The following is an 11,997-nucleotide window of genomic DNA, read 5'->3' on the forward strand; positions in this document are numbered from 1 at the left end:
TACTAATCACATGCGATTTCTCTTCCGGCAAATCTTCTTCACATGCTGCAGTTCTTGAAGACTCAGTCTCCTTGACTAACTGTAGGCGAGTGGCGCCACTTGAGTGTTTAATATGCAACGTCTGGCGCTTTTGTGCGTTCCTCGCTGTCAAAAAAGTCGGGACGTCGCATCAGCATCACTATCCTCATCATCATCATCGCCATCTCAGTCGCTTCTTTGAGCTGCCTTTTGAGTGTCAGGGCGCGTGTCAAAGCGCAAACAAAGCTCCAAGAACTTTCCAGATTCCACCATTTCCCGTTCCTGATGAATGCAAATGCATTTTTGTGAGGGCTAAAAGCAAGAACAAGCATCTTAATCGACCAAAGGTTACCCAGTGCTCTATGCTAGCTTGGAAGCACAACTTTACTGGGTATTAAAAAACTCAAACGAAACATCTCTGAAAAGAGGCATACTCATCAGCCAGCCAGTTCTGGTAATCCTTTGATGCCTCTCTGCCAGCTGAGGCACTTGACATAATTCCAAAGTGTTTGCCGCTTTAATGCGTTATGTTAATTAGTTTGCGGATTGTTTGGCAACGCCTGCTGCTGCACTCGAGTGCCATTCAAACACACACACACATATAGACTCACCTCTTCATACAGACAAGACCCGTTAATGGGTCAATAGTTTCTGATAACCAACAGGCAACCAAAACGAACCAGCCTAGAGTCCTTTTGCATAATTCATGGCTCCACAAAACCAAAAACCCAACCTGCGAACGAGATCAACAGAAAACAAAAAGTTTTTGTTTTGGGCCAAAAGTCATTTCAGTGGAAATTTGATTTCACGCGAGCCACCACCACACCAGCAAGCAGTCAATGGCAGTTGGTTGTTGTTAGTATTTGTTGGTAGTCGGTAGTTGGCACTAACAATGAAACACCCGACAAAGGATGCAGGTTCAGGCCCAACTACTAGCACATAAAAACGTATTAAGCATATTATCTGGGCAGGCACAGACGCCTGCCAGACGACGACGACGACGACGATGGGACGCACCGGGGCCGGGACTTTGGATTTGCTGGTTCTTGACATCGCCCCGGAATGAAAGCCCAAAAACAGGATGACACGGGGACGTGGCGATGAGCGGATGCAGGAGCCATCCTCGTCTAATGAAACTTCAGATTTTTGGCTTTGTTTTCGTTATGGAAATGAGCCAGTCAAACGAGCCGGCAGCAGGTCTACGCAGGTGCACTGAGAGAAAAATATCCCAAGCTAAATATTTACATTTTTCCCTTGTTTTCTTAGGTATATGAAACTCTTATTAAATAGTTCAAGGAAAAGACTTTTAAAACGAAACTTCCCATAGTTTTCTCCAGTGTATTAGCCAAGATACAGACATGGCCATATGCCAGGAGCTTTTACATGTGGATGGGCGTGCGTATCAGCGTGTGTGCAACGGTGTGCGTTTGAAACAATGTTGTCAACAACAGCCGACGACGGAGCAAGGGCTAAAATGAAAGGGCAACAGTGCGTATGAGTGTCATCATCAGCATTGATTTGGGGAGGCCGTTGGAAAAGGTACGTGCATAGTGCGATCAAAGCCAGTTATTTAAATCGGCTTAAAGCCCTGTGAAGGTGTTTTTACGGGATTCATATCGAAAGCGTTAAAGTGAGATTGCCTTTTATTGGCCATAATTTGGGGGAATTTTGTTTTATTAGTCTGATTATTTTTGCAACTCTAAGAAATCGATATGCTTGATTGGACTAAAAATATGTGAAATAATTTTTATCTTTAACCAATTAACGCTTATAATTAACAGACTTAAATTTATAACAAAGGCAGATATTAATTGCTCAATGAAATAAATATTTCAAATGGGAAATCGAATTATTTAACCGAGCAATAAATCAAGGTTTTTTTCCCATGGCCAAACCATTAATCTATTTCGGGGTTTGCAAATTGCCAACTGTATTTCGAACTGCTCTTGGAACCTTAATTGATTTCGAACACAATACTCGTGGTATAAGTGGATATCGGAATCGATACGATTCGTTACAATTACAGAAGGTTCAGAGGTTGGAGCGTTCAGTGGGTCTTGCCACACAGGAGGTGCGAAAGCAACCCAAAGTAAACCTAATTAGCGACAGATTAAATCGGATTAATTTTCATTTAACGCATGAATCAAAAACAGGCTGACAGTCACTGCCAAAAGCACGATTGTCCCTGCTTCAAATGCCCTTCCCCCCCCCACCCCATCAGCAGTTATACTCCTGCCCAATCCTCATCCTCATCCCTTGCTGCCATTATGGTCCTGCCCTTTTGGCGTGCTCCCTTGGGTCGCTTTTTGTTCACGCATTTCATTTTTTCTGCTGTTTTCCGCACGGTGTACTGGAAACTGTGAGGGTGTATTGATTTTTTTTTAATTTTTACTATTTTTCGGTTTATTTTTATGCTTTTCAGGCCATTTTATAGAATTTTAAGTAAGAAGGTAACCTTAGTTCAGTTTTTTATTAAGAAATTTTCGTGTTGTCATCTCAAAATGTAACATTTTGTTTTTAATAGGTATCAAACAGTCGTAAGAGCAAAACTTTTGGGTTTTTTTTCCGCTGCAATGCTTTGTTTTCCACCGATTTGACCGCCCCCCGCAAAACACCAACGATGAGTGGTAAAAACCTGTTGGCTTGCTCATGGTTGGGTTGCTCTGGGGTTTTTCTGGGCTGACTGGGGGTTCGTTTTCAAGGGGCCGCCCCATCGAGTGCGGCTTTAAACACGCCGAAAAACACACACAAACACATGAAATATGCATGGAAAATTGAATTTCCCTGGGTCCCATATTTTCGGATGATGGCAGCAAAGGCAAACATCGAATGGTGCGAACAATTTGATTTATGCGCATTTGCCGCAATTTGTTGTGTAAATAGAAAAGAAGTCAGCATTTTAATTAATTTTCTGGCCAGGCTGCCTCACTGCTCTCCCCCTCTCGTTTTCTTCTTATTTTTCCTGCTGCTGTTTCCTCCTCTGTTTCTTGCCATCGCCGTTTCCTTTTTGTGACTGCCCCAATTAGATGGCAAAAAATTGCTGCAATTTTCCACATTTGAGGCGATGCCTGGTCCAGGCACTTTTTCCTTCTCAGCTCCTGTCTCCTTCACTCAACTTTCGTTCGGGTAGCTTTCCCAACCCCCAATTTGCCCCTCCTTCTTTGCCCACTCTATTGACCAGACTAATTGCTAACAAAGTGTCAACAGTTTGTGGGAAAAGCCATGGAGAAGGAGGAGTTCAGGCGCCGTCTTAATTGCAAACGTTTATGATTTAGTTAAATAACAATTAGATGCAGTTGCTCATGCTGGATGCTGGGAAATGGAAAAGAGAGGTTGTCTGAGAAGAAAAGATGGTACAAAGAAGAGCTTGGAGATGAGAATGCCAACTACCAGTGGGATCAAAAGGCACTTTCCCATCAAAAAGACAAAGAAGATATAGTTTAAAGTAGAAGAAAACCAAGAAAATTCTTATATTTTTAACTTTTGTTAATAAAAAATAGATAAAGATAGAGATGAATCACGGGGCATGAGATAATCTGAAGGTATAATCATTAATAAAACATCCTCAGATCATCAGAGAGACTGAAAATGCTTTCCATCATTGAGGCATCCCTGCTTATGTGTAGTCTCCCCAACAACAACAACAACAACAACACCTGACACAGCCATTAGAGACTTCTGATTTCCAATCATTGCTATATCTCCCATATCTACCCAACCATATACCCACCTGCTGCCTAATCCGTTGCCTCATGTTTATGCATATGAAACTACTCGGAAAATGCATATCCCAGATGCCCAGCCGAGAGTGGAGGCCTCAGACAGCTTCAATTTGCCACAAAAACACATTGGCAACATTTTAATGAATGTTGCAGCCGCCGTTGCCGCAGACAAACAATGGGAAAAGGGCTTCGAGCCGGCTTTCAAAATGCTCGACAAACATTGGCCCGAGCGATAAAAGTAAGTAAAAAGGATGTGGAAAAGGAGCCCCGCCATCGCTCGCCCGCTCGTTGGATGCAATTTGTGCAAATATTGTGGCAAGCTGAAGGGGCAGGAAAAGGGGCGGAAACAGATCCAACTGCAGCACTCTGAGTTGGGACTGCAGTGAGAGAAATTAGTAAATTTTAATGATTCTTTTTTGTACCTAATAAATTTTGTAAGGGAAAAGGGAAAAATAATATTTGAAAGTTTTTTATCATTCTGATAGCTCTTTAAAGTTAAAGGTATAAAAAGTATACACGTTTAACTTTCTGTAAGAGCTTTCTTCACCATTTTAGATCACGTTTTAAAGTTCAGTGCCTGCCTAGGCATAGGCATTTTTGCATGCGGCGCATGGTTGCATTTTTTGGGCTTACCAGGGAGTTGAAGCAGAAGGAGGAGTTAAGGTGAGCTGGGGGAGAGGGACGAGACTGCACTGCATGTAGGCGAGAGTTGCTGACTCCGAGGAGGAGCACAAAGAGCACAAGAAGGAGAAGGAGCAGTAGCAGTGAGCAGAGGGGTAGGTACTAGGAGGTTCAGGCCGAGTCGACGGCATGATAAACGTGCTGCCAATAAATTACACTGCGTCAAGGCAACGGCTCTGGCTCCTGCTTCCTGGATCCTGTATCCAGGATCCCGGCTCCTGGTTCCTGGCTCTTGGCGGAGAGGCGCCGCTGCACATTTTTGCTGCCGTACCATTTAAAATTTACTACAATTTTCTTTTGGCTTTCACGTGCGCACCCCGCTCATACGGTAAACAATTTGAATGCTTTGGCAGGCAGAACACGTAGACGAGAAGCAGCCAGGACGCTTTTGGAGGCGAACCACTTTTTGGGGATGTCTCTTTTCCCCAGCAAACTATCTTGCCGATGGCGATAGCATAGTGACACGACCGAGCTGGGGATCGTCTTGATTAGCCAATAAATATGTGGCTTTACTCACGACCACTTTACAGTCTTCAAGGTTCTAAAATATAAACAAACGTACTTTTTAAGTTATTCCATTTCTAGTTACGTTTTCATTTAATCTATAATTCTGAACTGTATATTAAATATTCAATACAAGTAAAGTACTTGCCCTCTCCCTTCAAAGTACCTTTTCGAGGAAGTAGAAAAAAAATAAACTGAGCTTCGACCCCTTCCAGAGCATTGATTGATGGCAGAACAAGATTAATCAAGGACGAATGAATATTTTAAAAATCCCTTTCACGCTCCCTTTTTAATATTGATAGTTCAACAGCTTCCCACGTTGTCTGACTCTAATCGGAGCGTGCTGGGAACCATGGAGCCCTCATCTCTACCCACATAAGCTGGGGTTCTTAGTTAGGGGCGGGATTTTCCCAATCCCGCTGCTCCCCTCACGTGCAGCAACAGGACAATCGTAGCGTAAAAAGTTTGCTCTTTGTTCCCGTAACCCTAACTATGCTTACTCAATCCGCTGCTCCCCTGCACTCCTACCAAACCATCGTTATAGCCATTTGCAATGCAAACACTGGCAGGAAAAAGGAGATGAAGGATGCAGGATGCAGGGCCACCAGACCACCTCGTTTGCCATCCCATGGAAGCCGGGCACGCATCTAGCATTGTGTAATATGCTCTGCGATTTATGTTTGCACTAAGCCGGAGGACACTGAAGAGGGGAACAGGCAGCCACTCGCATACTGAGCAAGACTCGAAACCAAAAACGAAAGAACATAAATTGAAATGTTCTTAGCAGAAAAAATATTGAAATCATATTTGGGGCAAGTGCATGAGCATGGAACAGACGCACTTGACTTCAGACTGCGAACTCCCTGTCGGTGGGATTCCGGATTCAAGTGGTCCAACCTTCCCCCCCTCACACAAACATCACACAACTCACAAATGACAAACATCATGAGGAGTTCAGCAAAAAAAAAAATGTGAAGACATGCAAAAACCGACTAAAGGATACCTTTTGCAACTTCCTTGAAATTGAAGTAAGGCTTAAAAAAATGAAAAGTTTAGCAGCAAAAAAGTTAAAGGTAAAGTCTCTTCTCATATACTGCAAAACTGTTTTATATAGCTTCATTGACTTCCATTAACTAAGACTCAAGGATATGAAAACCTATACAAAGGAACTGAAAGGATCAAGGATTAACATGGTATGCTTATATGCCCTAAAAGCCTTCGACTAATGGGTATGGAAAGAAAATATGAAATCGAAAAAAATCGAATAGAAGATTTTCCCATTCTTTTGTGTAACCTAGCAAAAGGACTTTGGTAGCAGAAAAGACGAAAACATGAATTTAGATCCAATAAAGTTTTGACTGGCAGAACAATGGAGTTTAATAGATGAATCAAGACACGCCTTTGAGGAGAGTACAAGAAGTCAATTCAATTGTCTGGCAGCCGCATATAAAATCGTTTTATGTATATTTTAGCTGCTTTTATTTCTACACTCCACTTTATGGCTTAATACAATTTTTATGTTCTGGCCATTTTGGAGAGTCAACGGTGGGATCTAAAGAGCAAAACTGGGATGATGACGGGACACGCGACCAATAAAAAGCCAAAACATTTCCGGAAAATTGGCCAACTTGTTGGTGGGGAGGCTCGTTGTTGGTAGGGAATGTCACCTGTTTGGGTTTTTCTGGCTTTCCTCACCTGTTTAGCGAGGATATAAAATGGTTTTATGTGCGGGTCTGGGCCCAGTTTAATGCTAATCGCCTTCTTCATACGTTGTAAGCGCTCGTAAAGGCACTTCAACTTTTTCTCATTATTAGCGCTGTTTAAGAAAGTGAGCTGCGGGAAAAGTTTACTAAAGTAAACTCGAGGGGAAAGCCATTTCAATAATATAAAATTTGTTGAGTCAATTATCAGTTTTATTATGGACTTTACAGAGAGAAGTTTTCCCAAGCCAAAGGAAGGCAATCAATCTAAAATTTGTGTGCGTTTAAATTCAAGAGTTTCTCAATAATAATTACCATGTATTACAACCGAAACTGTTTTAATCACAGTTAGCATTTGGTAACTATAGTGTTATTATACCATTATGTACACACCTTGTAAATATTAAACTTAATACTTCAGATTTGAATTTGGTTTTTGTCAATGCCAAGCAACCTATGAACTGCAGCAATTATTCGGTGGACTTAAATCAAAACCCTGGAATTATCAGCACACAAATAAACAAGGTTTGAATTTCATAATTGCATTAACATTAATGTGCAGTTTGCCGCAAACAATAGATCCCAGCATCTTCTTCAACGACCAACAGAAATTTGCTCCTTGCTTCGAGCAACAGGAAATTGGTTAAGTTAGGTGGGCGAAGGAGTAACAGGATTTTGGGGCTGAGGGCCAGTAAACAAGGGTATTAGTGTTCATTAATTAAGCAAACATAAATATATAGTAGTAGTGTATGCGAAAATTTGCAGTAGTTTAATCAGACAGGCGACTTGAAAGGAAATTTGTGGGTGGCCGGATGGCCACATGGCGTATGAGTAATCCTGTTTATTGGATCGCTCAAACCATTTTGAATTGCATTTTATCATTGGAACTGCATCAACAATTTTCCCATTCTAAACATAAATTAGGATTTAAGCATATAGCAACTGATTGCCAAGGAGCTTCGTGGTGATAATTAGGCTTTGGTTCTGGCCTGCTTTTCCCCCAAATCCCCGTTCATAAAACCGACATACGTTGAAAATGGCAGGCAGATAGGTAAATGCTTATTTATTTGCACATTATTAAAGATTTGATTTTAGTATTCATTTGCAGTTTTAGTTGAGGCTTAGCTTGGGACAATAATGCTGCACTTTCTGAATAAAACAGCAGAAGATAAAAATATAATTTAATCTGAAAATTCCCTTGATCATCTTTAACTACAGGTTGAATTTAATCAAAGCATTCAGTCCTGCAAACAATACTGGGTTGCCAATCCTGAAGCTCATATTTATTCACCGATGACAGCCAAGGAGGATGTACTAATTGCACATCATGTAAGACCTCCTTCCCATTTCCACACTCCCTAAACTTATCAATATGCATGACGAGCATTTTGACAAGATTTTTAGGGCTCGTCATTTGCATTTTACATACTTAATTGTTTTCCCATTACAGGCAGCAGCCGAGAGGCTGCCTGAGCTTCATTAGCACCAGGACACATGAGGCCGCCTTGACTTTCCGTCGCCCCTTCTTTGTCCTTCGCCTAAAAGTCAGAACGATTAATGTCAACTTGCTTAATAGCATTCCTTTTGCCTCATCACGAAAAGCGGCTCACCGAACTTAAAGCCTTCTCCGAGAGATGGGGAAATTACTCGATCCCGTATCCCCGCCCAGCCTCCTTTTTGGGGCCAAACTGAAGGCTCAACATGTCATGTCACTTTTGCGGATGTCGAGAGAGAGAGTGAGAGAGGGGGAAGCTGCGGTTGTTCGCGTGATGAATTACACACTCGCCGAAGGACACGATGATGAAGTGCCTGTCATTCGGAGGCTGAAAGAATGCCCAACTGCCTGTCCATCTGCCGGTCCGTCCGCCTATCCGTCCGCCCGGCAGTCTGTCAGCTTGTCAGTTCGTCAAGCTTCGCTTGGCAGCTGCTCGTATTGTTGTAAGCCATTTGCATAGAGCGTCTTCCGCATAATTTATCGACACTTGAGCAAAACTTTAATTACTCCCCAGCCCCGAGGGCCAAAACATTTTTCGCCTAGTAATGTGCCTGGGGGAAAAGCTCTGTGCCGGAATGTGGGACGGATTTCCACCATGTGAATTTCTGCATATGGGGGGGAATTCTCGAAAAGCCAGTGTCCTTTGTCTGCGAAATTCAATGCGTGTTTCCAGTATATCCTTTGGCCAAACATAGCACACATATTGCACAGGATTTGGTAATGGGTTTGGGTAGTTTTCTGATAGCCGACTGTGGACTTTTCCCCCCACTGCTACGCTCCTGCCTAATGGCCTTTAATTGAGCGCTGGGAAAACGTTCAAGTGTTTGCGGCTGTTGAAAAATTTTTGGGAAATTCGATATTGAAAATAAAGTGGCTGTAATGCTCCGCTTGGCCCAACTCAACCAAAAACCGGATTGCCTAAGGATTTGGCGTTTGAGTTTGCCGCCCAGGATTTGTTTGCTGATTGGGATAATGTGGGTATTGTGTAATAAGTGCCTTGTACTTGCAGAATTATGGCTGAGTGGAAAAGTGCCTTGGATTATGTTTCGCTTTGGAAAGACACCCACTTGAAGTGGCTTACTCATCTTGCTTACTCAATAAAAACTTACTGAAAATTCTTGTACAGCCAAAACATTTTTATTGCCAATGAAATAGATTCTCTCCCTTTGCAAGTTACAAACTAAAACTGAACTCTTTTACGGCAAAATGCAATCGCAGATACGCTGACAGAGCCTTCTCCGTAGATTCTCGACACGTTGGAGCAACTTGCAGTTATCCTTGCTGTCATTGGTGACGGAGAGGAGCTTCTGTAGATTCTGGACGGCACCAAGGGAATCGCAGTGATCGGCGAGTCGAGGATTTCGGCAAAAGAATTTAGTGCAGTAAATGGGATCGCAGTTATGCCTGGGTGCCCGGTTTTCCGGTCCATTTCGGCACTGGATATAGTCACGGTGGCGCATTTGCTTGTAATATGCACGCAGCTGGCGCATCTTCTCGGCCTGCCTCATGTCCCTCATGAAGGGAGCTTCGGGTTCCATATAATTGCGATCCATAAAATGGCAGATCGCACACTTGCAACCTGGCGGTGGACAGGGATCGCAGGGCTTTCTGCCTTCACCCTTGTCCTTGTCCTCATTTTGAACTTTCGTCTTAACCTTTTTCCTTTTCTTCTTTGAAGGCTTGGATGGTATTGGGGGATGGAGCTTGTCCCATTCCTTCAAGAAATCCGTTTCACTTCCAGTTACTGTTGGCTTTTCACTGGGTTTCTCTGAGTAGTTGTCCCACATAACATCCGGTACTGCACTGGGTCTTCCTTTGTCGGAGAACACTGAGGATCCTCTTGGTTTCTTCTTTTTGGATTTCTCTTTTTCCTCTTCGTCCATGAAGTCCTTCTTGGCTGTATTTTTGCTTTTATCATTTTTATCTTTTGTATTTTGTTTGTCTTTTTGGGCTTTTTCTTTATTTTTATCCTCCTCCTTTACACTTTTATCCTTTTCCTTTTCCTTATTTTTATCTTTTTCTTTTTCCACATCTTTATCTGTTCCTTTATCTTTATCTTTATCTTTATCTTTATCTTTTTTTTGTCTTTATCTTTGTCTTTTCCTTTGTCTTTATTTTTGTCTTGTCTATTTTCATCTTTATCCTTGTCTCCTTTATCCTTGTCTCCTTTATCCTTCTCTCCTTTATCCTTGTCTCCTTTATCCTTGTCTCCTTTATCCTTCTCTCCTTTATCCTTCCTGTCTCCGGGCTCATCTTCTCGCTCACCACTTCTTCTGTCTACCTTTCGAACTTTTACTCCAGGCGTGTCATCGTCCTTTCGTTTATCAGGCTCACCAGAACGCCTTTCAATTTTTGGGGGTCCATATCCATCCCCAACTCTACCTCCACCCCACCTCCACCTCCACCTCCACCTCCACCTCCATCTCCATCCCTAGCTCCATCGCCGCCTCCTTGGAAGTCCTCTTCTTTGGGTTTCTTAGGCTTGCAGCATTTCTCGTAGTTCTGGCAATCTGGATCTGGAGAATCTTTCTGTTCGAAGCACTGAAGGAACCTTTCGTATAGCTCGTCATAGTTCCTTGGCTCCCGATTGATCTGCTCCTTTTGTGCCTCAAGCCAATCCCGAAATTCGTTGTTATAGGGACGAGGATCTAGCTTGTACTTGGCCCACTCGTATTGAGTGCATTTATTTCCAGGTTTCTCGCAATCCATGGGACAGTACCAGTGGCGACGACGACGACGACCAAAAGAGCCCTTCCTGTGTTTGGTTACCATGTCAAGGGCTTGTTTTCTAGATATCACAGCACCAAATTGTCTAGTCACTCCAAAGGGATCACTGGGATCGGGAGGATTGGTGCAATATACATCCTCAAAGGCTTTCCGAGGATCCAACTGCTGCTGCACACGAGGCATTTGCTGGAGCTCCGACTCTAGGGCTTGACGGTTCAAAATAAAAGGCTTACAAATCTGAGAAGTAAGTAAACTGCAGGCAGGATTTATCTTTACGGGTGCGGATGAAGACTTTTTGAGACTTCTCCGCGGAATGCCACCGCCGCTGACCTTGACCAGGCAGGCGGCCAGCAGCTGGTTGAACTTCACTGACTCGGGCTGATGGGCAGTCAACCCAACGCCATAGAAGCTCAATGTGTCCTTGTGGGGGCTTTGATGCCAAGCGAGCAGTCCATCGTCCTTGATCATGACGATGGGTCGACCACAGCCATCAGACTGAGGGGCGTTGGCCAACTCGTTAATGGCCACATCCTTGCTGGCATCGCAACGCGATATCCATGGTCGGATCGATGGATAAATCTCCGTCTGATGGAAGCGATATTCGTGGCAGTTGCGTCGACTTTTTTGTGGATCATTATTCTCCTGGCAAGCGGAGTCGCGCCGCTGCAACGTTCCCTTGCTCATTTCCGATTTGATCGGATGTGAATACTCTTAATTTTCTTTCACAGATCGAATTTTTGTTTGTTTACTTTTTTTTATGATAAAAGACCCGAGTGCCGGGGTTTGAGAGCTAAAGCTAAGACTCACTGATTAAATTTTTTTTTTAAAAATTTTGTTTTAAGGAGGAAATTGCTATCAAAATGTGGCACAAATGAAAGAAAATAAAACTCTTTTAGGTCCCTTTTGGAATACAAACATCTTATGCTGTGCTTGGCAACAAAATGACGCATCCCAGGCCAGTGAAAATCAACTTACAGCAACCTAATCCATGTCACTTTTAAAATTTGCTTACCCAGAGGATGGCAGGCTTTAGCATCCAGCCAAATGAACCTCAATTAAAGTTTGCACACTTTAGTTTGCTGTCCCAGTTTCAGGCCGCAGTGCTTCCCCCCCCAAATCGAGTCATGTTAGCCATACAATTTCCTGCCCA

The 11,997-nt window shown here is 43.0% G+C and overlaps 1 protein-coding gene across 1 annotated transcript; it reads right to left on the reverse strand.

Moving 5' to 3' along the window:
* Positions 1-9,235: 9,235 nt before the first annotated feature.
* Positions 9,236-11,637, reverse strand: LOC108106861. Its single transcript, XM_041819773.1, has 2 exons — positions 10,415-11,637; positions 9,236-10,158 (listed from the first exon to the last, which is right to left on the reverse strand). The coding sequence occupies exons 1-2, from the start codon at positions 11,529-11,531 to the stop codon at positions 9,317-9,319; spliced, it is 1,959 nt and encodes a 652-aa protein (XP_041675707.1). The 5' UTR covers positions 11,532-11,637; the 3' UTR covers positions 9,236-9,316.
* Positions 11,638-11,997: the final 360 nt, after the last annotated feature.

Source organism: Drosophila eugracilis, unplaced genomic scaffold (genome assembly GCF_018153835.1).
Source record: "Drosophila eugracilis isolate 14026-0451.02 unplaced genomic scaffold, ASM1815383v1 contig_952, whole genome shotgun sequence".
Taxonomy (NCBI): Eukaryota; Metazoa; Arthropoda; class Insecta; order Diptera; family Drosophilidae; genus Drosophila; species Drosophila eugracilis.